General features: G+C 38.8%; 2 protein-coding genes across 12 annotated transcripts in view; one reads left to right on the forward strand and one right to left on the reverse strand.

Annotated features, from left to right (window-relative positions):
* PIGN (phosphatidylinositol glycan anchor biosynthesis class N) overlaps positions 1 to 14,977 on the reverse strand; it is a 138,246-nt gene extending 123,269 nt beyond the window's left edge. The window contains exon 1 of one of the 2 annotated variants that reach the window (XM_025365614.1): positions 14,765 to 14,977. The gene's annotated coding sequence lies outside the window, so the exon portion shown is untranslated. The remainder of the gene's footprint in view (positions 1 to 14,764) is intronic. The other variant, XM_025365615.1, reaches the window with a different exon arrangement.
* A 191-nt stretch (positions 14,978 to 15,168) lies between these two features.
* The window catches only part of RELCH (RAB11 binding and LisH domain, coiled-coil and HEAT repeat containing), a 121,658-nt gene continuing 108,982 nt past the window's right edge, over positions 15,169 to 27,844 (forward strand). For 9 of the 10 annotated variants that reach the window (XR_003116686.1, XR_003116688.1, XR_003116687.1 and 6 more), the window contains exon 1: positions 15,211 to 15,951. Coding sequence is in view for 6 of the 10 variants with exons in the window: in XM_025365508.1 (XP_025221293.1) it covers positions 15,426 to 15,951 (526 nt within the window). In the remaining 4 variants the exon portion in view is untranslated. Of the gene's footprint in view, positions 15,952 to 27,844 lie in introns of all 10 variants that reach the window. The other variant, XM_025365502.1, reaches the window with a different exon arrangement.

Genomic DNA, 27,844 nt, shown 5'->3' on the forward strand with positions numbered 1-27,844 from the left:
ACTGCTTTGCTAAGGTAAGTATCAAAGTTTATGTGTTAAAAGATAATATAAATTTTCCAAGGTTTACTGAAGTAACAAAACATTTTATTTGAGAACTTTGACCATCTTAAAGTTATAATAGTCAACATAAAAATCTAGCTCTGTTATGTAATAAGAGTGGATTCTAGTAAAGTCACTGTTACTGTTTCCTTATCCATAAAAAAGACATCATCAGCCCTACTCCATTACAGAAGTATTGTGGGAAATAAGCAGACTCCACAATGACACCATACAAACATAAAATATTAGCAATACTAAAAATAACTAGATTGTGAAGCAACCCAACTCACATTTTTAAAATCAAACTGTAAATAGTTGATTTACATTATGCTGAAGAAACAATAGAAGAGACAAAGATATATTTTCCTGCCAAACTGGTAATTAACATTGGAACTTCTTATTGGTGATCCAAATCATGCAAATCAACTCTGTAAATAACAAGGATTTTGACAATAACCCCATTCAGCCATTTATTAGGTTATGGTCTACAAAATTTTAAAAGGCAACTTGGTGTCTATTTTGTTTATTTATTTTTGAGATAGTGGTCTCACTCTGCCACCCAGGCTGGAGCGCAGCAGTACAACTTCCGAGGCTCAGACAATCCTTCCACCTCAGCCTCCCAAGTAGCTGGGACCACAGGGTGTGCCACTACACCTGGCTAATTTTATTTTACTTTTTGTAGGGACTGGGTCTCACAGTGTCACCCAGGCTGGTCTTGAACTCCTGGGCTGAAGCAATCCTCTCACCTCAGCCTCCCAAAAAGTGCTGGTATTACATGTGTAAGCCATTACGTACATTACTAAAATTACCCAAACTTTGTATTTCTCACCTTGTAAAATGCAGATAATACCAATGAACTATAAAAATGGTAGTGAGGATTAAAATAAATGTATGTCAAGTACCTAGCCCAACACTTGGCACTCAGTAAATGATAACACTTCAGTTCTGCTTCACAAAGATAAACTAAATATTATGAAACAAGAATAGTCATATGGTCACTAAATTCTGCCAATTCAACCACCTAATAAATTCTCTCCCTTCATCCTTTCCAACTGGAACACAAGGAAGAGCAACAAATAGGGGGCAAAAGCTAAAAAGCCTTCCATACTTTCACTATTAAAACTGATCATTTCTCGGCCGGGCACAGTGGCTCATGCCTGTAATCCCAGCACTTTGGGAGGCCGAGGCGGGCAGATCACGAGGTCAGGAGTTCGAGACCAGTGTGGTGAAACCCCATCTTTACTAAAAATACAAAAATTAGCTGGGCGTGGTGGCGGGCACCTGTAATCCCAGCTACTCAGGAGGTTGCGGCAGGAAAATCGTTTGAATCTGGGAGGCGGAGTTTACAGTGAACCGAGATCATGCCACTGCACTCCAGCCTAGGCAACAGAGCAAGACTCTATCTCAAAAAAAAAAAAAAAACCCTGATCATTTCTCATCTCATCATCTACTTTAGAAACACTTCCACAGCAGCTCCTAGTTCACTGCTGTAATTATTTACTTCTTCAAGTTTACATACTAAATTATATGATCTTTTAGATACACTCCCAGTTGCTTCTATATTCACAACATTCTTCCACCTGTGACTGACTCATTAATAGCTCCTTAGTAAATGTTTACTGCCTATATGAAGAAATGGCATATTAGAAAACAAAGGCAATTGAGTCAAACTTTGATTTCACAAAAGAACAAGCTGAAGGCCAGAGACATGAAGTGAGGTCTCAGCTCATACTGTTATTTAATATGCAGCAGTAAAAATCTAATTAGGGGAGATGAACGAATAAACAATTATAAAGACTTAACTACCATCATAGACACATTTACTTGTAATGATTGCATTATGCAATAGAAGCTTATATTATTCATATTTTCTCTGATCCTATTAAATTCCCAATATTATTAATTAAATCAGTTAAATTAATGCTAATGCATTATTTTTAAAAGTGTTTTAGGTAAGTATTCACAATATTTTAAAAAACATATATAGCAACTAGCTGAACAGAAAAACGAATGTCCTATATAATTACTTAGTTCCTATAAAAATCATGGCTATGAGACAATGAGACCATTTTTAAACTGTCATGCAATTCAATCCCCTCCCCCTCAAAAAAACTTTTAAGAGGATCTGAAGACAACTTCCCTAATCAAATTAATATATTTTCTTGATTACAGACTCGCAGTGTTCACTACTAAACACGAATGACATAAACATTATATATTTAATATTTCTCAGTGTCCAGTTGAGTTTTGTTTTCAAAAGAACTCGTGTTTTCACTTCTCCACATTCACTGCCATCAGGTAAGTCCACTATTTTTCATCTGGACCTCTTCAACAACTTACAAATGGTTTCCCTACCAAACTGCAGAAAACTACACATAAGTAATTACATATTTTACTTTACAAATTTTAGTACATTTCATTTGTTCACTATACTTCATTCTAATTGTCCTTCAGGAATTTTATACACAGGTACTGACCCCAAAACTCAGATTAAAGGTTAAAACTCTTTTACCCATTCCCCATAAAATTTCCACTTTCTTCCCTTTCAATGTAAATTAGATTATATCTTTTCCCTTCTTAAAATCTGTGAGTGGCTTTCCATTGTTCCAAGAGTAATATCCTATGTTCTTCCACTATCTCCATGGCCCTGCATACCTCTCACCTCATTATGGCATCCTATCACCTCCCACCTTGGGCTCCCAAAGTGCTGGGATACATGTGTAAGCCACCACACCTGGCCAAATGTATGTTTCTAATATGTATCCTCAGACTAGAATATAAGCTAGAATGAAGGCAATTACTGTGTTTCTGTTCACTCATGCTCACCACCTAATGGCACAGTGCAGTCACTTTATGATTCATTGGTGGAACGAGTGTATATTTGAACTTTATTTATTTATTTTCCCCCAGTTCACTAAAAGTATAGTTAATGCAGCATCAAGTCAAAGAGAAATTTTACCTACTTTGGGGAAGACGGCAGGAAGAGAGAGCTAATAAAAAGTCCTTGAAAGCTTGTAAAATTCCCCCTAGGGGCCGGGCGCGGTGGCTCACAGCCTGTAATCCCAGCACTTTGGGAGGCTGAGGCGGGCGGATCACGAGGTCAGGAGATCGAGACCATCCTGGCTAACACGGTGAAACCCTGTCTCTACTAAAAAAATACAAAAAACTGGCCGGGCGAGGTGGCGGGCGCCTGTAGTCCCAGCTACTCCGGAGGCTGAGGCAGGAGAATGGCGTAAACCCGGGAGGCGGAGCTTGCAGTGAGCTGAGATCTGGCCACTGCACTCCAGCCTGGGCAACAGAGCCAGACTCCGTCTCAAAAAAAAAAAAATAATATTAGCTGGGTGCAGTGGCGGGTGCCTGTAGTCTCATCTACTCGGGAGGCTGAGGCAGGAGAATGGCGTGAACCTGGGAGGTGGAGCTTGCAGTGAGCCGAGATCGCACCACCGCACTCCAGCCTGGACTATAGAGCCAGACACCGTCTCAAAAAAAAAAAAAAAAAATTCCCCCTAGGTATCTTAGGAACTATTATTAGCTAATTAATCTTTCCAATTAGGAAGTACAGGCTGTATTGTCTCAAATTTCAGATAAAGAAAAGGTAAGAAGTCAACAAGAAGTTTCAGGCAATTTTTATTTTTAAATAACTTATTTAAAGAGATACATAACTAGGCTATAAAAGAGTATCTAAAATTCCAGAAAGGAAAATCAAGTGAGAATATAATTGATATTTTTCTTTCACATTATGTTAGAGAGAATTGCTTTATCAAGTAATGACTTATTATCCTTATCCCTACCAGAATACGATGAAATATTAATGAGTTTAGAATCCGGTATCTCTTTTTTACAGAATAATTTCAATTAATTCAGGTAACAGGAATGAGGGAGATATAAAATTACAACTAGGCAAACACCACAGTAATTACTGCCACCAAGATCCACTGATAAATGCTAAAATCAACAGATCAAAGTGTCAGGGAAACAGGATATTTGAAGTCTTTTTTTTTTTTTTTGAGACAGAGTCTCGCTTCGTTGCGCAGGCTGGAGTGCAGTGGCGCGATCTCGGCTCACTGCAAGCTCTGCCTCCCAGGTTCACACCATTCTCCTGCCTCAGCCTCCGGAGTAGCTGGGACTACACGCGCCCGCCACTACGTCCGGCTAATTTTTTGTATTTTTTAGTAGAGACGGGGTTTCACTGTGTTAGCCAGGATGGTCTTGATCTCCTGACCTGGTGATCCGCCCGCCTCTGCCTCCCAGAGTGCTGGGATTACAGGCATAAGCCACCACGCCCAGCCAATATTTGCAGTGTTAAAGAAACTTCTCCAAATATTTACTCCTTGTACAGGGAAAAATACTAACAATGGAGAAAATAGACACCATTTAACCAAGTGGTCATGGTTAACATAACCAATAGTAAAACATACTAACATCATGTAACCCTGACCAGATGCACTGAGAAAGGCAAAACACGGTAGTCTCGGCAAAAGAACATATGGTATTCTTGTTAAAAATGCATAATCTCAATCTAATAATGGTAATACATCAGACAGACCCAAATTGAGACAGTCTACAAATAATGCACAAGTACTCTGTAAAAGAATTAAGGAGGTTCAAGAGACTTACCTAAACACAGCAAGGGAAACTGGATGAGAAAATAGACAATAGTGGAAAAACTAGTTAAGTTCAAGTAAGATCTGTAGTAAACAGTATTATACAAATACTAGTATACTGGTCTTGATAATTATACGATGTTTATGTAAGATGTTCACATTAGGTGAAGTTGAGTAAAGAGTGCACTGGAACTCTGTACTGTTTTTGAAACTTTTCAACAGATCTAAAAATTATTTTTAAATAAAAAGTAAAAAAAAAAAAATCGGAGCTTGAATCTTACTCAAAAGATACACTGTTATAATTATAAACCACCAAAAGTTTTATGGATAGCTCTGATTTCAGGTAATCTTTGTTCTTGTCAAACATTACTTGCTAAACTTATAGACTATCAGTGATTTAATGTTCACATTGGCATAAACCATACTAAAAAGCTTATGAATTAAAGATGGTGTCCCATAGGTCCTTATGGCTTTGTTCACTTTTCTTCATTCCTTTTTCTTTCTGCTTCTATAATTGCAATTGCCCCATCTTCAAGTTCACTGATTCTTTCTTCCACCTGTTCAAATTTGCTGCTGAATCCCTCTTGTGAATGGTTTGTTTCAATTATTGTACTGTTAAGCTCCAGTATTTCTATTTGGTTCATTTTAATAATTTCTATCTCTTTTGATGCTCTTACCTTGTTCATACATCACTTTCCTGACTTCCTTTAGTTCTTTGTCTGTGGTTTCCCACAGCATTTTGACATATTTAAGACAGATGATTAGCGTCTTTGTCTAAGTCCAATGTCAGGACTTCCTCAAGGGTGGCTTCCATCAATTTATTTATTTTTTTCTGTGAATATGCCATCCTTTCCTGAGACTTTGTATGCTTTTTTGTGACTTTCCATTGAAATTTATATTTTGAATATTATAATGTAGTAATTCTAGAAATCAGATTCCAGAATTCTGGCATTTTCTTTTGATTTTTGAGGGGTTCAGCCTTTCATTTAGTAACTTTTCCAAACTATTTTTGCAAATATTTTATTCCTTTTGTTTATGTTCATTAAAGTCTCTGTTTTGTTATCTTACTGATCAGTCAATGGCAGATTTAGATTTCCTTAAATGCCTAAAACAAAAACCAATAGTACTCTCCCAAGTTTTTATAGTCTAGCTCTCAGCTGAACTACTCTCACACTAAGCTTGGCCACCTACACTTCTGCCTTAGCCTTCACCTTCTGCTTGTCTAGCGCTCACAGATCTCCCAAAGGTAGAAGCCTAGGGACCTCTCAGGATCTTTCTGGGCATGCATTACATGTAATTTTTGTGGGCGATAAGGATGGGACAAAATTCAGCCTCTACATCGGTCACTCAGGAAACCACTATTCAGGTCAAAATGCACAACCACAGTATTTTAAGAACAAAGTCCATACTAAATACAAGCAAGTCACACCAGGAATGTGGGCCATAGTCTCCACAGCTGCTGCCATTGCCACAGTGGTGAAAGAGGATGGTGATCCAGTGGATTAAATGCCACAGCACTCTGAAATTCAGCTGCCCTCTTCTTCATTATTCAGTCTCCTAGTTGCTGTAAATATCAGACCAGATTTTAGAATGCCAAAAGAGCTGATCCTGTCACTCCGCTCTCTTATGCTTGTTTCAGTGGAGGAACTAACCCTTAAAATAAACCACCATACTCTGCCATTTTCTGTAATGTCACCTAGAGATTGTGTTCTTAACCACTTCAACATTTACTAAAAATACACAAACCTGTGATGTGAAGTAAAACCAGCCAAAACTGTAAGACAGAGCTGGTAGTCCCAGCTTCTTAGGAGGGTGAGGTGGGAGGATTGCTCGAGCCTAGGAATTCAAGGCTAGCCTGGGAACATAGCAAGACCCACAAAAAAAAAGAAGAAAAAAGAAGAAAGAAGAAGAAAGAAGAAGAGGAGGAAGAGGAGGAAGAGGAAGAAGGAGAAAGGAGAAGGAGGAGAAGGAGGAGAAGGAGGAGAAGGAGAAAGAGGAGGAGGAGGAGGAGGAGGAGGAGGAGGAAGAGGAGGAGGAGAAGGAGAAGGAGAAGGAGAAGGAGAAGGAGAAGAAGAAGAAGAAGAAGAAGAAGAAGAAGAAGAAGAAGAAGAAGAAAGATAGTACTTGGAGCCTGCACACAAGAGTATCAGATAAACTATTAAGCCATATAATTAGCACTAGTTCATTTGCTTATTATTCTGGGGTATATATTTTTCCATCATGATTTATGTCATTTTAAATTGTAAATTCTATGTGACTTTACAAAATCCCATGTAAGAACTAATTTTCAAATTTTCTCATGGCAAGTAGAATAGAAATTATTAGTTCTTTAGATCATTCATGCCCACTTGAGTTCAAAACCTTTTATCTATATCTCATATCCTTTTTCTATTCCAGAAACTACCAGGATACCACAGGGCAGCCAGTCACCATGTCTCCTTAGGCTTCTCTTGGCTGTGATAATTTCTCAGACTTTGCTTGTTTTGATGACCTTGTGAGTTGTGAGGAGTACTGGTCAGAGATTTTGTATAATGTCTTGCTCTTGGGATTTATCTGATGTTTTTCTCATGGTAAGTCTGGGGTTATGGGTTCGGGAGAGCAAACGTACATACATAAAGTACCATTTCTTCACATCATATTAAGGGTACTGTCAACATGACTTACTAAACTGTTAATATAAAACTTGACCACTTGGCTGAGGCAGTTTGTTCAGTTTCTCCACTGTAAAGTTTCTCCATGTAAATGTTTCCCCATTTCAAACTACACTTTTTGGTAGGAAGTCACTACATGCAGCCAACACTTAAAGAGTGAGGAGTTACACTCCACCTCCTGAGAACACGAGGCATCTACATAAATTGATGTTTTTTCTATATGAAGAGTATATATGTTAAACCTAGTCAATTGTGTAATTAAAAGCCATCAGCCAGGCCTGATGGCTCACACCTGCAATCCTAGCATTTTATGAGGCCAAGGCAGGTGGATCACTTGATCTCAGGAATTTGAGAACAGCCTGGGCAACGTGGTGAAACTCCATCTCTACAAGAAATGCACAAAAATTAGTTGGGCATGGTGGCACATGCCTATAGTCCCAGCTACTTGTGGGGCTGAGGCAGGAGGATTGCTTGAACTCCAAAGATCAAGGTTGCTGGTGAGCCGAGATCGCGCCACTGCACTCCAGCCTGAGTGACAAAGTGAGATCTTGTCTCAAAATAAATAAATACATAAATAAAAGCCATCTGTCATTCTACAAGATTACATTAATATTATAATCATCACCATTTCCACTCCTGCTTTCCCCACCTTACTCGAAATTAATTTTTACCAGTATAGATGCAAAGCCATTATTTCTTTTATAAGCTTATTCTAATTGGTACTAACAAAAAAGCCTTATAAATGATCTCAAACATTCAAGACATATATTCTATTATATGACTCTATTACAATTTATTTGAACATTATCCTGCTGATCAACATTGCTCGCAATTGTCATAATTACAAATAATATGGCAATTAAGCTGCTCTCTTATGGTAAAGTTGGAGATTTTTAGAATGTTTACAAACTGTAGAGTAGTAACCCATAACAAAATAATTTAATGGACTGCACTTAGCCTTCTTTCCTTTTTTTTAAAAAAATGAAATAGAATACAGTACAATAGAATAGGATAAAATAGAGAATAAAGTACATCACGAAGTACTTCAGAAGTGGTACATGATTTTGAAAAAGTGTGTTTTTTTCCTGTGTATCCAAACATCTATATTCTTAAATGTATATAACCTGTACTGAAAGTTTTATTTCAAATTATTCTATGGACAAATAAGATTGAAAGCCACCTCTATAAGGGGAATTGCTCTAATAAACAAAATTTTCAACATTACAAGTGACTGGCAAAGTGTCCATACTAATTTAGATACCCTCCAGCAATGTACGAAAGCTTCTATATCTCTAAATCCCCACAATAGTTTGATACTGTCATATTTGCCTTAAGACAATTTGAACAGGCCAAATTGGCATCTTGTTATTTGACTATGTATTTGCCTGATTACTAGTGAGTATGAACTTTTTTTCATGTTTTTATTGGCCAACTGGGTCTCTCTTCCTTTCAATTGCCTATTCACATCCTTTGATCAGATAGGGTTAGGGTTATTGACCTTTTCTTTGACTTGTACTTTAAAATTATATATGTGTGTATGTTTATATAGTATATGTATGTTTATACATAGCTAGATACACACATTTATATATAAATTCTGTTCATAGGGCCTTTTGTTAAAATGAAATTTTCAACTTTAATACAGTAAAATTCATCAAATATTTATCCTATCTGGTGTAAGTCTTTTGTGTCTTGTACTATAGAAGAAAACTTCCCTGGTTCTTATGTCCCATATATTCTTTTAATAGTTTTAGATTTTTGCTTTTTACCTTTCATTATTTAAAATTTATTTGTGTCGGTTTGTGTCCTCTGAGACAAAAATAATTATTTGTATATAGTGTGAGGTAGACATCAGCTTATGTTTTTAACCAGCTCACAAGTGTTAGTACTGCTACTAGTGTAGAATTTACTAAGATAAAATTACACATCAGAAAGAAACAGGTTTTAAAAACCTTTACATTCAAATCTTGGCTTTTGCTATTTGTAGTAATAAAAAATTGGAAACAATATCTAACCATAGGGAACAGATAAATTGTGTATTCATAATAAAATACTATATTTCTGAAAAGGATACATCTCACAAATATCAGTATTAATTAAGAAAAAAAGGCCGGGCGCGGTGGCTCAAGCCTGTAATCCCAGCACTTTGGGAGGCCGAGACGGGCGGATCACAAGGTCAGGAGATCGAGACCATCCTGGCTAACATGGTGAAACCCCGTCTCTACTAAAAATACAAAAAACTAGCCGGGCGAGGTGGTGGGCGCCTGTAGTCCCAGCTACTCGGGAGGCTGAGGCAGGAGAATGGTGTAAACCCAGGAGGCAGAGCTTGAGGTGAGCTGAGATCCGGCCACTGCACTCCAGCCTGGTCAACAGAGCAAGACTCCCCCTCCAAAAAAAAAAAAAAAAAAAAGAAAAAAAAAAGGTTAAACATCTATTGCCCTTTTCTCCCCCACACAGTCAAACTTCTTGAAAAGACTGAATGTGACCTCTTTTATTTCCTGACCACCTAAATTTCAAACAACTTAAACCTTATTTTCATTACTTCATAAGAAAGTAAAGACAGTTAACAGTACAAAATCTAATAGCTATTTTTTAGTCTTCATTTTCTAAGCAACCTAAGCTCCCTGGGCTCAAGTGATCCTCCCACCTCAGCTTCCCAAGTAGCTGGGACCACAGGTGCATGTTCACCACATTCAGCTAATTTTTGCATTTTTTGTAGAGAGGGGGGTCTTGCCATGTTGCCCAGGCTGGTCTTGAACTCCTGGGCTCAAGTCATCTACTCACCTCAGCCTCCTAAAGTGCCGGGATTACAGGTGTGAGTCGCCAGGCCCAGTAGCTGTCTCCTTTTTATTTTTATTTCTTTTTAGATGAAGTCTCGCCCTATCTATCGCCCAAGCTGGAGTGCAGTGGCACGATCTCGGCTCACTACAACCTCCACCTCCCGGGTTCAAGCAATTCTCCTGCCTCAGCCTCCCAAGTAGCTGGGATTACAGGCACGTACCACCATGCCCAGTTAATTTTGTATTTTTAGTAGAGATGGGGTTTCACCATGTTGGCCAGGCTGGTCTCAAACTCCTGACCTCAGGTGATCCACCTGCCTCACCCTCCCAAAGTGGTGGGATTACAGGCGTGAGCCACCATGCCTGGCTGCCTTCTCCTTTTTAATAGGCTCTTATCACTTGGCTTCTGAGAACATTACTGCTTTCATTTTTCACCTACACCTCTGGCCAATGTTGAACAGTCTCTATCCGGTCATTGAATTTTGGAGTTACTCAAAACTTCATCCTCAGCTATCTTTTCTTCTCACTCTATACTTTTTATCCTGGCATGTTTCATCATATCCGTGGCTTCAGTTATCACTTATGCAAAAGTCTCAACAAATTATAGCTCCAAATCCACATACGTAACTCCAACCTTTATAAATCTACATGGACATTTCAAAGACAATCAAACTGAGTAGGTTTAAAACCAAATTCATAATATTTCCCATGAGCCTTGTCTACTACCTACTAAATCCTTAGTGTTCACAATCTCAGGAGGTGGCACCACCTTCCCACCAAGTATGTAAGTCTGAGAAATAGGCATCATTCTTTACACCCTATTCTTCCCCTTTATTTAATCCAACAATTGTCCACTTTGTGTTTCTTGAATCTGTTCATTTGTCTTCATCGCCACTGACACCTCTGTAATTTAAGATGTACACCATATCTTATGCGAACTACTGCAATGCAGGAATAGGTCACCCCTATACACTCTGACCCTTCTCTGATCCGCTTCTTGCCATGTAGCCAGAGTATTACTTGCTTTTCTTTTTTCAAAAGAAAATCTGAACATCTTACCCCTTGCATAAAACTCTCCAGTGCCTTTTCACATACTAATCAAGACTAAAATCCTTAATGTGACTAATAAGGTCTTTCATAGACTAGCCTCTGCCTTCTTTCCTAACCCTGTCTCATAGCACTCCCCTTTACTTTGTAACATCTCACGTCCCTGGCCCCTTCTTTTATTCAAGTAGCCCACTGCTATAAGACTTTCATAGGCTCAATTCCTCTCTGCAGAATGCACTTGCAACCTATCTTCCACTCTCTCCTAACATTCCATTTCAAGCATAACTTCCTCAGGGACTACGCAGGTTAAGTCAGAAACGAAAACTTTTACTTCAGTTTGTAATTACATAGCTCTGTCTATTACTATTTGAATTAATGTCTGCTCTGTCGCTTCACCACAATTCCATAACAGCAGGATGGGGCATCTCCAACACCCATCAGAGTCCTATGCACTTAGTAAGGACTCAAATGTTTGCTGAATTAATTACTTAGAATGACCATTTCAAGGGTAAATGCAATATGCACTGTAGCCACTAGAGGATGCCCTGCTTCTGTTTTTGTTCCTCCAGAACAAGATGTGAAGATTGACAATACTTAAAAAAAAAAAAAAAACTAAACCTTTTATGATAAATTATTTACTATTAATGTAAATAAAATTGCAGTGATTGCAAAACATCAGCATTCACAAACTACTTATCTTAATTAGTTTAATTGCTTAATACTAAACAATATTACTTAATAGTTCTCTTTAAAGAAAATCACAATTTATTCAGATTTATTGAAAAAGAAATACCTCCAAAACAAACACATAACTATTAAAATTTTAAAAAGATATATTCATGTACCAATACAAGTTATCTAGTTTATATCTGTGGATGTTTACCACACTCTGAGAAACAATAAAACATGAGTTATTACTAAAACCTCAAGTCAACCAAAACTTCTATTCAGAACATTACTTGTGGTTCTTTTAAGACTATTAAAGCCTAAAATATTTTTTAAATACTAAAATGATTGACGTGCTTTGAAAAAAGCCATCTTTTACATCTTCATTGCTAAGGCACAAGCTTTAATAACTATCATTAGTCAGATGAAACATTAGTTGTAAGGGCCTATATTAATGAAAATCTTACTAAGTAGAAAGGAAATTTCCCAACACTATTAATAATAAATTATTATAAGTAGTAATCAGTAATTATTAATATTCCAGTGTGTGTTACTTATACATTATTCATGAATAACCAAACCTCTGTGTATTGTGGAAAAGAAAAGTACCTACTGGGAAGACTGGGCAGTTGATTTGTTATGGGCTTACAAGATCACAAGTTCAAGGTTATAGGACAGGAAGCAGAAACAAAAGCAGAAAACTACAGATTTGTATAGGAAGAACTTCTGTACATGCAAGTTCTTACAAGTCTCTAAGGAAACATTTTAAATCTATTTTCAACTTGTGTTTTAGAACTTAGACTCCAAATTAAAGATACTCCCTTCAGCCCTACTGACTTAATTGCTTTTTCAATGCACTGCCAAAACAATTGGTATTAGTTTTATTTTTAAAAACTTGTCAAATGTTCTCAACATATACTAATATTTCATTAATTAATAAGTGACCACAGTAACAGTTATTGTGTAGCACGTACCAGGCACTGGGACAAGAACATTCTCAATTCTGTGTACTTTCCTTATCCCCTTTGATAGATGAATGCAAGTGAGGCTGAGAAGTTAGGTAACTTTTTCAAGGTCTCACAATAAATAATGAGTAGAATTGGGATCTGAACTTAAGCTTTTCTATCTTACAAGCATAATCCTCTTCAGGAATCTTAAATGCAGGAGATGTCTCAATTTCCCAATCAGGGAGATGGAAATATTGTACATAAACAATCCATTTCTAATCATGCCCTTCGCATGCCATTCACTAATCCTCCATTCCTGCATTCCAGAAATTGGTTCCATTTTAATCTCTCTGGAAAACCCAACTAAAATACGGATCAGCAATCCCTTTTGCTAAGAAATCTCTAACAGGATACAGTATTTGCCATTTCGATTCCATTTGGGGGGATTTTTTTCCCCATGTTTTACTTTTAATACATGGCACAAAAAACTACTTATCATTAAAACATTGGGAACTAACGTCCTATAAAAATACTTTAAATTCTTGGTACTATTTTTCAAAAAACTTCTAGCAAAAATAAAACTTAAAAAACGCAAATTCCCATTCAAATGAAAATTTCAGTTTACTGAGACTGGGTAAATTGAAATTAAAGCCTACTCTTAACTGTTGGCATACTTTTACATGTAAACCAATAACCTGACCTAAGGTTATGTAAGAATCCTCTATTTTAATTTTTCCATGGAGGTAACGGGAGATACTTTACTGTGGAATGTTTACTGCACACTGAATGTAGTATGTCACTTACCTGATAGCACTAATTACTACTGCCTATGCATTTCGGCATTTACTGGAAGCTGTACACTAAGAAAGGAAATCTAAAACCTGCGAAAGTGGTCGTTTGTGTGCGAAAAAAATAGGAGCCATAAGAAATAGCAGTCTAATTGTATTGACTGGAAAATCCTTTACCTTTTCAGATCATAATCAAGGAATAACATAAAAGATAAAAGTTGATCTTCTCAACTTAAGATATGTACTTTATATGCTAACGTTTCATTAAAAAAATCAAAACTCTCTGAAGCATTCAACTTTTAAAATAGTTCAAAGTTCCAAAACCTTGATTCCAGCTGAATGAACAAGTCACAAATGTTGCAGGAGACAGTGGATAACGAATCGTTTGGGATATAAGAAAAATGATGTTAATTCCTTTGACTCCTTATTAGTGGAATTATTATTTTTTTTTTTTTTTTTTTTTTATGAGACGGAGTCTCGCTCTGTCGCCCAGGCTGGAGTGCAGTGGCGCGACATCGGCTCACCGAAATCTCCGCCTCCCGGGTTCAAGCGATTCTCCTGCCTCAGTCTCCTGAGTAGCTGGGATTACAGGCGTGCGCACCACGCCCAGCTAATTTTTGTATTATTAGTAGAGACGGGGGTTTCACCATGTTGGTCAGGCTGGTCTCGAACTCCTGACCTCGTGATCCGCCCGGCTCGAGCCTCCCAAAGTGCTGGGATTACAGGCTTGAGCCACCGCGCCCGGCGTGGAGTTGATTTTATATCCACTACTCTTGGCTTAAGTTTACTTATCTGTCTACTGGTGAGAAAGCATCTGATATTCTGAAGGGTCCCTGTCGTGTAAATCGTGTATTAAATCCTAAGGGTTTATTGAGCACCTAACAATTTGTTTTCCAACTCGAGGACGTTCCCAGATCGAGGCAAAGGCCAATCTCAGCGTCCCCTTTTCCGTTTAGTCTCTCCAGCCCCCGTCCCCACCCACAGGCAGGACCAATTCCGGGGCGGAGAAGTCGTGCTGTCGCTAGGCCTCCCAAGTGTGTAAGCATGTGGCAGAGAAGGGAAAAGAAGGGAAGTCACATTCTGACTACAGGCCTGGGCACTTGCTATCCGTGGGGACAAAATGTCACCAGTGGCAGCAAATAGCGAGAAAAAGTGCAGCGCACTAGGGAAACAGCGCGTCCGCCGGCGCGACACCGCAGTTTGGGCGCCGACACCCTCCGCGCCCTGGTCCCTGAATTTTACCTGGAGCTTATCCCGGTCAGGCCTGATCTCGAAAACGAGGGCTCCTCAGTGCGAAGGCAGGACCCAGCTCCATTAAAGCTCTCGGGCAGGGGTCCCCTCTACCCACTGAAGCGATAGCCAGTAGGGTATCCCTAAACCACCACCACAACCACCCCTCAATCCCGGAACGCCCCCAACACCTGCCCGGCCGCTGCTGCTCTCACGATAATTCTCGGGCCAGTCACCCGTCAGTCCTATCCACGCCTTCCTTCTCTGACCAATCATGGAGGAATGGTGGGTGGAGTTTTGCTTTTGAGCGGAGAGCGGGGCCTTCAATCTTTGCTATTTGGCGCCTGGGATGGGCGGAGCTGAAGTGGGCTGGGGCGGGGCTGGGGCGGGGCTAGATTGAGGAGAGGGGCAGGGCACGCTCCAGTTCTCGCGATACTGGAGACCAGGAAGACGCCTGCAGAGCCGGGCTGCTGGTGCAGCAGAGGCTGAGGCATCAGGTGCAGCTGCATCCGGATCTCCTGCCTTGGAGCCTACTCCTTGTCTTCAAGTCGGGAGGCAGGAGGTGGTCAGGCCAGGGCTGTGGAGGTGCGCTGTGTCCCCTGAGGCCTAGAAGATTCGGGCTGCGGCCTGTCGGAGCCAGTCAGGGAGGCGCCCACACTCCTGACAGGATAAGATGGCGGCGATGGCGCCTGGAGGTAGTGGCAGTGGTGGCGGCGTGAATCCATTTCTCAGCGATTCGGATGAGGACGATGACGAGGTAGCGGCAACAGAGGAACGGCGGGCAGTACTTCGGCTGGGTGCCGGAAGTGGCCTAGATCCTGGCTCTGCGGGCTCGCTGTCGCCACAGGATCCCGTGGCCTTAGGAAGCAGTGCGCGGCCAGGGCTCCCTGGGGAGGCATCGGCGGCTGCAGTGGCTCTGGGGGGCACCGGGGAGACCCCAGCCCGATTGTCAATTGATGCGATCGCTGCTCAGCTGTTGCGCGATCAATACTTGCTGACCGCCCTGGAGCTGCATACCGAGCTGTTAGAGAGTGGCCGGGAGTTGCCTCGGCTGCGCGACTACTTCTCCAATCCAGGCAACTTCGAGAGGCAAAGTGGAACCCCGCCGGGGATGGGGGCGCCAGGGGTCCCAGGAGCAGCCGGCGTTGGGGGCGCTGGAGGTCGGGAACCGAGTACAACGTCGGGCGGGGGACAGCTCAGTAAGTGGACGCAGCCTGTCACACTCCGTCAGGGTTGTTGGGATTGTAAGGAGTTACTGTAGGGGAGTGGGGTATTTCTGCGTGGGTCCCGAGGATAGGGGCATTTTAAGGGACGAGAGTATTGGGGTGGGGGCGCTCTTTTGCGGTGGAAGCCAAAGGATCAGGCAGTGACTGTTCTCTCTTCCTGCCTCCAACCCTTGGCTGGTGTTGCACTTGGCTCCTGGCTCCCCTGTTGGTGTCAATATCTATAAAATATCAAGAGTTTCTAGTTCACTGGCTATTACGGGACTCCAGAAGGTTCCCTTTTATACTAGTTTATTGCTTTAAGCATTTTTTCCTTTTCTCCAGTTACCTGAATCACACTACCAGGAAATAGTGTTACCTGAATTGCCTGCAGTAGTTCTTTGAGTCTGAGCCAGGAGAGAAAGAATAGGACACATTGCTGCTGTCTCTGAAAAGTCAGATGTACTTAAGACCCTTTGTCTTTGGGACGACTTTTTCACCGCCAAAACTGGGTTTTCTGCTGCACAAAATTTGTTCTGCTGAAATAAAGTTGATGTAATTCAGTTTCAATGCTTTAATTTCAGTAATGTTCAAAATTACAGGAAATCCAAGGAGCAAGGCAGACAGGTTCTACCAGGAGTCTTTCTCACCGTCCCACCACCTTGCAGGCTTTTCTCTCTGCATTAGATAGGAGTTGACCTTTTTACCTGGTTGGAATCATTTTTAGCAACATAGAGTAATCATTTACCCCACATATTTGTAAGCATCTCTTATGGCTTGAAAACTTATTGTCAAAGATGTACTGTACTGTATGTAGGATTCCCGGTGTCTCCCTTTTGGGAGGTATCTTAAAATATTCACTTACTAATGTATGGTGATGTTTTAGTATGAGGCCGTATATTAATTCTATATTAACAAGTGTTCATATAGTATTTTTAAACTGCAGCCTAATTGATTTTTTTTTTAATCACTATGCTTTTGAATAGTGCCAGAGACTTAAATTGCCAAACGTAGACGTGGTGGAAGCTTAGGGAGTGCATTTTCTATCAAGGTGAATCTTAAATATATTTCCCCCTTGGATATGGGATATAATTTCCTTACTCAATATGTAGGATAATCTTCTTTTTCGGGAAAAGATTTTCTCATTGCTGACCTTTAAGACTAAAAATCAGACAGCAGTATAACAAAATTGTTATGTGTGGTGGTGGTGTTTGTTTTTATTTATTTATTTTTATTTATTTATTTATTGGTTTTTGTGTTATTTCTAAGATTTCTAAATTATCTCATGATTTTTCACCAGACAAGGTCTAGCTAAGATGTCACCTTTGTAAATGCTTCCTCCAGGTAGTTGCTTGACTTCTTTCATTGTACCACCTTCAAACCTCCATCATAGCCTTTAGCCCGTTTGTGTGTGATTTGTTGGCAATGCCATTTTTCTCCATTGGTCAGTTCTTCACGGACATTTTTATAGTAAATTCCTCACGCTTTGCTCAGTCCCTGGCCTGTTGATGAACATAACTGAATTGTATCTGCTATGTTTTCAACCGTATTAATACGGTGAAATGGATTATTCCTTACTTGATAACTTTATTCATTTAATTTTAAAGAATTTCTTGACCTTTTCACCCTGTCTTATTAGGGTTATCATAGCATTGTTTCTAGTGAAAATTCATCCTTGCAGACTTTTGTATTGAAAGAATTATAATTGAGCTCAGTAAATAGTTTAGCAGTGTTTTAGAGTAAAACTTTACTTCTAAATACCTTTGCATTACACATTTTTATGGTTTCTTGAAATAACTAGAGTCTTATGATCAAATATCACAATTAAATATTCATGTGCACCTGTGCTTTTCTAAGATCCTCATTTATCTGTACCTGTTTTAGGTACTGGATATATATGTGTGTGTGTCTGTCTCTGTGTGTGTGTGTACACATAAAGGTTATTAAATTTTTAGTTAATACTAAGCAAATGAACAACAGGGCAAAAAATTCAAAATTATCCATAATCCCACAAATGGTATTGGTTTTTCCTGTCTTTAATGGTAGTTGCCTTACCAGTCTTTTCTGTGCATGTATTTTAAAAAACAAAAAATGGATTAAGCTGTTTAACATACTTTTATACAGGCATTATAGTTTTTAGCATCAACTTGGATGTAAAATTTGCATACAGTAAAATTTACACTTTTTAAGTGTATGCAATTTGGTGAGTTTTGACAAGTCAGTCACTACCACAATTAAAATACAGAACATCGGCAGGGTGTGGTGGCTCACACCTGTAATCCCAACCCTTTGGGAGGCCTAGGCAGGCAGATCACAAGGTCAGGAGTTCGAGGCCAGCCTGGCCAACATGGTGAAATACCTTCTCTACTAAAATTACTAAAATTAGCCAGGCGTGGTGGTGGGCACCTGTAATCCCAGCTACATGGGAGGCTGAGGCAGGAGAATTGCTTGAACCCAGGCAGCGGAGGTTGCAGTAAGCCGAGATCTTGCCACTGCACTCCAGCCTGGGCAACAGAGCGAGACTCTATCTCAAAAATAAATAAATAAATAAAAATAAAATGTAGAGCATTTTTATTATCCCCAGAATTCCTTCATTCAATGTCCTTACTTCCATCTAAACCACCACTGATCACTTAGAACAGAATTTCTCGACCTGGGCCTGGGCACTTTCAACATTTTAGGCCTGGCAATGCTTTGCCATGGCTGCTGGCCTGTGTATTATAGAATGTTTAACAGCATCCCTGACCTCTACCCACCAGATCCCTGTAGCAACCACCCCCATACCTATGCCACCCCAGTTATGACGACCAAAAATGTCTCCAGCATTGCCCAGGGAAGGGGAGGGCATAATTTCCCCAGTTGAGAACTACTTCTGTAGATAAGTTTTGCCAGTTCTAAAATTCCATGTAAATAGAATCATAGAACGTATTTTTTTGTGTGTCTGCCTTCTTTTGCTCAGAATGTTTTTAAAAGTCATCTGTGTCTTTGTGTGTATTTCTAGATCATTCCTTTTTGGTTTTATCCCTGAAAGGGGGGGATAAAAACATTTGTGTTTTTTCAGACATTTGTGTTTTTCCAGTTTTGTGTTATTATAAAGAAAGCTCCCATTTACGTCTTTATAAGAAACTGCCAAATTGTTTTCCAAAATGGACCATTTAAAATTTCCACCACCAATGTATAAGAGTTCCAGTTTCTGTACATCTCCTAAACACTTGGTATTTTCAGGCTTTTTAATCTGTCATTTTAGTAAGAATTTTAGCAGTATCTTATCGTGGCTTTAATTTCTGTTTCCCTGATGACTAATGATTCTGAGGTCCTTTTCCTATGCCTTTAGTTTTTTATGAAATGCCTATTTTTTATGAAATGCCTATTCAATCTTTTGCTCTCTTTTTTTCCCCTTCAACTTCCAGGGTACATGTGCAGGGTGTACAGGTTGGTTACATAGGTAGACATGCGTCATAGTGGTTTGCTGCACAGATTAACCCATCACCTAGATATTACGCCCAGCACACATTAGCTATTTTTCCTGATGCTCTCCCCATCATCCCCCATGTCCATGTGTTCTCATCGTTCAGCTCCTACTTACAAATGAGAACATGCGGTGTTTGGTTTTCTGTTCCTGTGTTAGTTTGCTGAGGATAATGGCTCCCAGCTCCATCTGTGTGCCTACAAAGAACATGATCCTGTTGCTTTTTATGGCTGGCTGCATAGTATTCCATGGTGTACATGTATCACATTTTCTTTATCCAGTCTATCATTGATGGGCATTTGGGTTGATTCCCATGTCTTTCCTATTGTGAATAGTGCTGCAATGAAGATACACATGTGTGTATCTGTATAATAGAATGATTTACATTCCTTTGGGCATATACCCAGTAATGAGATTGCTGGGTCAAATGGTATTTCTGGTTCTAGGTCTTAGAGGAATTGCCACACTGTCTTCCACAGTGGTTTAACTAATTTACACTCCCACCAACAGTGTAAAAGCGTTCCTATTTCTCTGCAACCTCTCCAGTGTCTGTTGTTTCTTGACTTTAATAATCACCATTCTGACTGGCCTAAGATGGCATTTCATTGTCGTTTTGATTTGCATTTCTCTAATGATCAGTGGTGTTGAGCTTTTTTTCATATGTTTGTTGGCCGCGTGAATGTCTTCTTTTGAGAAATGTTCGTTCATGTCCTTTGCCCACTTTTTAATGGGATTATTTGTTTTTTCTTGTAAATTTGTTTAAATTCCTTGTAGACTATGGATGTTAGATCTTTATCAGATGGCTAGATTGCAAACATTTTCTCCCATTCTGTAGGTTGTCTGTTCTCTCTGATAGTTTATTTTGCTGTGCAGAAGCTCTTAGGTTTAATTAGATCCCATTTGCCAATTTCTACTTTTGTTGCAATTGCTTTTGGCATTTTGGGCATGAAATCTTTGCCCGTGCCTATGTCCTGAATGGTATTGCCTAGATTTTCTTCAAGGGTTTTCATAATTTTGGGTTTTACATTTAAGTCTTTAATCCATCTTGAGTTAATTTTTGTGTAAGTTGTAAGGAAGGAGTCCAGTGTCAATTTTCTGCATATAGCTAGCCAGTTCTCCCAGCATTCTATTAAATAGGGAATTATTTTCCCTTTGCTTGTTTATGTCAAGTTTGTCAAAGATCAGATGGTTAAAGATCAGATGTCAAAGATCAGATGTCAAAGTATCCAGTCTTATTTCTGAGTGCTCTCTTCTGTTCCATTGGTCTGTATCTGTTTTTGTACCAGTACCATGCTGTTTTGATTACTGTAACCTTGTAGTATAGTCTGAAGTCAGGTAGCGTGATGCTTCCAGCTTTGTTCTTTTTGCTGAGGATTGTCTTGGCTATATGGGTTCTTTTTTGGTTCCATAGGAATTTTAAAAGTTTTTTCTAATTCTATGAAGAATGTCGATGGTAGTTAAATGGGAATAGCATTGAATCTATAAATTACTTTGGGCAGTGTAGCCATTTTCATGATATTGATTCTTCCTATCCATGAGCATCCATTTATTGTGTTGTCTCTGATTTCCTTTAGCAGTAGTTTGTAGTTCTTGAAGAGGTCCTTCACTTCCTTTGTTAGCTGCATTCCTAGGTCTTTTATTCTCTTTGTAGCAATTATGAATGGGAGTTCATTCATGATTTGGCTCTCTGGTTGTCTGTTGTTGGTGTGTAGGAATCCCTGTGATATTTGCACGTTGATTTTGTTTCCTGAGACTTTGCTGTAGTTGCCTATCAGCTTAAGAAGTTTTGGGGCTAAGACAGTGGGGTTTTCTAGATACAGGATTATGTCATCTGCAAACAAAGACAATTTAACTTCCTCGCCTCCTATTTGAATACCCTTCATTTCTTTCTCTTGCCTGATCCCTGGCCAGAACTTCCAATACCATGTTGAATAGGAGTAGTGAGAGGGTATCCTTGTCTTGTGCTGGTTTTCAAAGGGATTGCTTCCAGCTTTTGCCCATTCAGTATGATATTGGCTGTGGGTTTGTCATATATGGCTCTTATTATTTTGAGGTGTGTTCTTTCAATACCTAGTGTATTGAGAGTTTTTAACATAAAGGAATGTTGAATTTTATCAAAGGCCTTTTCTGCATCTGTTGAGATAATCATGTAGTTTTTGTCTTTAGTTCTGTTTATGTGATGAATTACATCACTGATTTGTGTATGTTGAACCAATCTTGCAACTCAGGGATGAAACCAACTTGATTGTAGTGAATCAACTTTTTGACGTGCTGCTGGATTCGATTTGCCAATATTTTATTGAGGATTTTTGCATTGATGTTCATCAGGGATATTATTTGGCCCTTTTTAAAGTTAGGTTGTTTACATGTTGGTTTTGTTTCATTATTGAGTTGTTAGAGTTCTCTATATGTCCATTATCAAATGTGAATTTTGCAAATATTTTCTTCCAGTCTGATTTGCTTTTGTAGTTTCTTAATGATGTGTCTCAGACCAGGCGCAGTGGCTCACACCTGTAATCCCAGCACTTTGGGAGGATGAAGTGAGCAGATGGTTTGAGCCCAGGAGTTTGAGACCAGCCTGGGCAACATGACAAAACTCCATCACTACAAAAAAAAAATACAAAAATTAGCCGTGCGTGGTGGCCTACGCCTGTGATCCTACCTACTTGAGAGGCTCAGATAGGAGGATCGCTTGAGCCCAGGTGGCCGAGGCTGCAGTGAGCCATGATGATACCACTGCACTGCCTGGGTGAAAGAACGAGATCCTGTATCAAAAAAAAAAACCCAAAAACCAGTGTGTCTTGTGAACAAAAGCTTTTGATTTCGTCAAATCCAATTGACTGTTTTTTTCTTTAATAATTTATGTTCTGTATCTCCTTTTAAGAAATATTTGCCTACCCCAGAGTTGCAAAGATTTTCTCTTACAAGTTTTATAGTTTCGACTTTTACAATTAGGTCTATGATGGCAGGAACTGTATTTTAATGAAGGTATTATAAAGGAGAAAGAAATATTTCTTAAATATTCCTCCTATAAACATTCAGACATTTATAGTACAAACTTTAGTACAGTTTTAAAATACTTGTATAAAACTGTGCTCAGTACTGTATTCGGAAGATTTCAACAAAGCTCCTGATCATACAAATTATATTGTCTAGGACAGGGCTACTGCCTATTTTTAAAGGTCCTCTATATATTCAATTTTAGCATGTCGATTGATACTACTTGGGTGTGATTTTATAATAATAAGCACTTTTTGGCTGATTGTAAACGGTTTAAAGATTGGTAGTATAGATTATCTAAAACATTATTTTGATTTGTTTTTGTGTATGTGTTTTTGATATGTGTCTGATCTGAAAATTCAGAATACTTCAGAACAATAAATGTATAATAAAAAGTGATTTTCTTTATTTAATGATGTTTAAGAACAATATAATCTTATTATTAACCTTTATAATTTTAGATTTAGTGAATTATTTCCCTAAAACTGTTGACTTGAGTTAATACTGTAATACGTTGTGCTTTTAAACATACTTTAAGAAGTCTTCATACTGTTTAATTTTTTTTCTTGATTATAAGAATAATCCATATTTATAAAACATTCAAATATGAACAGGATATATAGCTTTATAAGTTTGATGTTTTCAATAGAATTTCTATTAACTGAATAAAATTACTTTTAACAGATATTCTAAGGAAACCTCAGTTTTGGATAAATTCTTGTAGCATCATTGTAATGTTCCTACTAAATTTACACGATGAACCAATTAGATCTTTTATATGTAATATTATTTGCTGGAATATACACACACTCTGTGTGTGTGCATGTGTGTACCCTGTATTTCTGCCAGGTGAGCCAAGATAGCTTCTATTCAGTAATTACTTCGTTTTCTAGTTACAATGCAAGATAAAAATTGTGGTAATGACATTGATTAACACTGAGCAGGTTATAGTAACTTAGCAAGAGTAACGCTTTTTCTGTTTGAAGCATTAGGGCTCTAATCAAAATTAGACTGTAATTTCTTAAGATTAACCCAGTTCTTTGCACAATAGAGATGTAATGCGATCAAGTGGAGAGGGCAACTAACATGCCTTTTGGTGATAGATTTCTTTTACTATGCCTTCAAATTTGTATAAGGCAGCTAATCAGGAGGTAGGCATTTATGTTTGAATATAATCATTTCACTTGTGAGCTTGCAGCCTTCCAAAATCATCTTCCTATTTTTTTTTTTTTTTAAGACGGAGTCTCCTTCTGTGGCCAGGCTGGAGTGCAGTGGTGCAATCTTGGCTCACTGCAACCTCCACCTCCCCGGTTCAAGCAGTTCTCCTACCTCAGCCTCCCGAATACCTAGGACTACAGGCGCGCGCCACCTCACTCAGCTAATTTTTGTATTTTTGGTAGAGACCGGGTTTCACCACGTTGGCCAGGCTGGTCTCAAACTTCTGACCTCATGTGATCCGCCAACCTCGGCCTCCCAAAGTGCTAGGATTACAAGCGTGAGCCACCGTGCCCGACCTAAAATCTTCCTTTCATGATCCGACCTATCGTTTCTCAGAACTCTTGAGAGCATATATCCAACTATGCCCAGTGTTCCTTTCCTAGTATCGCCAACACTAAGATGTAAGATGTCACGATTGCTTTCTTACAAAGTTTTCATCCCTTAGTTCCCCTCTGTTAAGTTGGGATTGGATTTAGTGTGTTCTCTGCTTTCTGAGAGAGAAAACACCAGCGCAATATTTTTTTTTTCCTTTTTTTTTTCTTTTTTTTTTTTTTTTCTGAGACATAGTCTCCCTCTGTCGGCCAGACTGGAGTGCAGTGGAGCAATCTTGGCTCGCTGCAACCTCTGCCTCCTGGGTACAAGTGACTCTGGTGCCTCAGCCTCCTCAGTAGCTGGGATTGCAAGCCCCTACCACCATGCCTGGCTAATTTTTGTGTTTTTGGTAGAGATTAGATTTTGCCATGTTGGCCAGGCATGTCTTGAATTCCTGGTCTCAAGTGATCCACCTGCCTCGGCCTCCCAAAGTGCTGGGATTACAGGCGTGAGCCACTGCGCACGGCCCCATCACAACATTTCTAAAATGTATTAACTTCACTGCTTTTACCTGAATTAGACTTTCCAGTATTCTCTGGGCCATAGACATTCCTAAATATATCTACTGTGTAACTGTCATTTTTCTTTCCTATGTCTTTCCAATTGTTTCAAATTTATTTCTGTGGAAATTTAGTTAGATATCATCCCTGCTTGGCATGGTGGCCTGAATATAGTTGGTATTCGGTATTTTTACATCGACATATTTATTAAACATTGTGATAAGTTAAGGATTGCAGTGATCTAAAAGTTTAATGCATATCTTTGAGCTTATGTTCTTGATGGAGAGGTAAGACTAACACCTGAAATAATTTGAGAATAGTCTCCTATGGCAAAGAAAATGTTTACAGAATGTAAACATTCGGATGTAGAAAAACCTTTGTTGATTGTGGAAATGAAATGGGCCTGTGGAGAAAGTAAAAGTTAAGTTTGACCCTCAAGGATGGTTAAAATTTTGAATAAATAGTAACTTTATTATTTGTCTATATTTAGACTCTATCCTGAGTAAGAAAAGGAAAAGGAAGTACAGGTGAAGGAAAGATAATAGGTCTTGTATTTTTAATGTTTAAAACATCATCTGGGAACTCCCTGCTTACCATCATCTGCTTACCATATAATAGGGTGATTCCACTGGAGTAGTTGCAAAAATACAATATGACATTTTAGCCTCTTGTGGTACTCTAAAAGGAAGCAAGATAAGGGTATTAATGTGGGAAAACCAACCTTATTTCTGTGAAAAATTAAAATTTTACTTTCTACTTTTCAAACAAGCAAGTTAGAGCTGGGACTTCAAAATGTTTATTAAAAACCTAGATTGGTGGTTTGGCATTTTTCAGTCAAAAATTAAATTTTGTGTATTTGTTTTTAATTTAGCTTTTAACTGTGCTGTTCCACCCTGTCCTGCAGCTCCCAGCCTCCCAGCCTTGTCTAAAAATACACAGTACTTATATCTGAATTACAAATATCATTTGAAAAACTTCACATCTACGGTATACTTAGTTTCTACAAACTAAGGAAATCTATATAGGAAAACCTGAACAAGTTGACTGTAAACTGATTAATTTTCTTTAAGAATAGATTCCTCATAGATTTCTGAGAATTGAATACCCGTTACAATTGGATATAGCAATGGTATTTACCAAGATTCAGCGAAAGATAGCGGGATCAAGAAGAATGCCCTAGAGGTGATATGTTTAGATTATAGTAAGATACAGGACAGACATCTCATATTGGTGTGAACAAATAGAGAAATAAGGGCTTCATCAGAGTAGCTGTGGAAACATTTGTGACTGATAAAACAACAGTAGGTCTGTGCCAGACTATACCAACTATATATATATATATATATATTTTTTTTTTTTTTTTTTTTTTTTTTGAGACAGAGTCTCGCTCTGTCACCCAGGCTGGAGTGCAGTGTCGCGATCTCGGCTCACTGCAAGCTCCGCCTCCCGGGTTCACGCCATTCTCCTGCCTCAGCCTCCCGAGTAGCTGGGACTACAGGCGCCCGCCACCTCGCCCGGCTACATTTTTTGTATTTTTTTAGTAGAGACGGGGTTTCACCACTTTAGCCAGGATGGTCTCTACCTCCTGACCTCGTGATCCGCCCGTCTCGGCCTCCCAAAGTGCTGGGATTACAGGCTTGAGCCACCGCGCCCGGCCAGCAACTATAATTTTGAATTCAGCCTATTGTTTGAAGACCACTGGACTTGTACCAATGTCTGATCTTCAATTCTGTCTCTGCCACTTACTAGCTCTTTCACCTGGGGTAAATCACTTCTTAATGCAGAAGGCAAGCCAGGTAGTACAAAATTGATCATTTAAAAATAATTAGAGTGACAAACCATAGCACCACACTAAGTCACAGATGAATAATCCGCCTGAAGCATCACTTCATTTCATCAAGGCACCCACACTGTGTAGCATTAAACTTAATCAAAATTAGGATATTCACATCCTACATGTGATTGTAGGATATCTGGGCAAAGCCCAGGATCAACCAAACCTCAGCTGGCAGCCAGATATAGTCATCAACTGTCCCTCTGCGTGAAATAAACTAACAAGGCCAAATTAGCTTGTGCTCTCTTTTTTTTTAATCTTCAGGGTTTGCTGCATGGCTACTTGTAAGTTTCTGATGTAGTCACGGAGCATGACAAAACCTTAAGGAGGAGTAGAACACAGTTGCAATCATGGGTGTAGCCTTCCAGATTTTCTCACCTATGAAGTCAAAAATCCTCAGCCGTCAGAAATAATGTTCGTTTGTTTTTGAAACCAGCTAGTCCTGTTGTGGGTGGGTAAGATTGCTCAAGATAGTATCGTTGACGTTTCTGTTCCTTCTAACCACCTATGAGTGTGTGCTTGTGTGCTCCCTTAGTTCAGACTTTAGCTCACATTTATACCGTCAGTTTTAGCCTTATCCTATAGCTTTAATCTCTTCCTCCATTCTTACTCTGACTTGATTTTAAAGAGTTATTCATTCTTGTCATTCTACCTAAAGTCTTTTAAATAAAATTGCTTCCTCCTGTCCAAAACAACTTTTTCAAACCTTTTTTAGTAATAAAAAATATATATGACAGGAAAAAAATGTATAAACCTCACTAGGAATTTTTAAATTTCTTCTATTTTTGTATGGTGTATTTGTTAAAGTATAAAAGTGGCTTTAAAATATTTTATTGTGGCTATGTATAATAAAGTTATCCCTTTAGTTTTGCCTCTTCCTGCCCTTTCAACCATGTTGTCCATATGCAAAACCTTTATTCTACTCACATTGTTTCTTCATTTTTCCCTTGAAACATGCCTTATATTTTCTTGAATATTTATATTTATTATATTTATATTAATATTATGTTTTCTTGCCTGGCGCCCTTGTCCACATTATTTTTTCTTCTCGTGGAATACTTGTCCTCTGTTCCATATTTTTTCTAAATTCTGTGCATCCTTAAAGGAAGGTCCTGTTTATATTCCTTCCTTTCCCAAAAGCTTCTCCAGCCCATAGTGATCTCTAAATCTTCTGAACTTGAGAGGTTTTTTTTGTCTGTTCCACTTATGGAAATTAATTATATACAGACCTGTGAACATGTGTTCCTAATTAACTCTTAATAATATTATTGAAATGTTTGTGTGTAGATGTTTTAGCTGACTAGATTTTTTTTAAGATGTTAGCTTGTAGGTCTTGTATTGTCCTCTTTCATGCCTAGCACAAATGCCTAAGGTAGACAGTTTATAGAAAATTTATCTATGTATCACCAGTACTTAATATTGTGCCTGGGATACAAGCTTTCAGTAAATATTGAAGTTATGTTAAAGAATTGATCTTTAGGTAGTAGTTTCCTATAC

The sequence above is a fragment of the Theropithecus gelada genome, chromosome 18 (genome assembly GCF_003255815.1).
Source record: "Theropithecus gelada isolate Dixy chromosome 18, Tgel_1.0, whole genome shotgun sequence".
Classification (NCBI taxonomy): domain Eukaryota; kingdom Metazoa; phylum Chordata; class Mammalia; order Primates; family Cercopithecidae; genus Theropithecus; species Theropithecus gelada.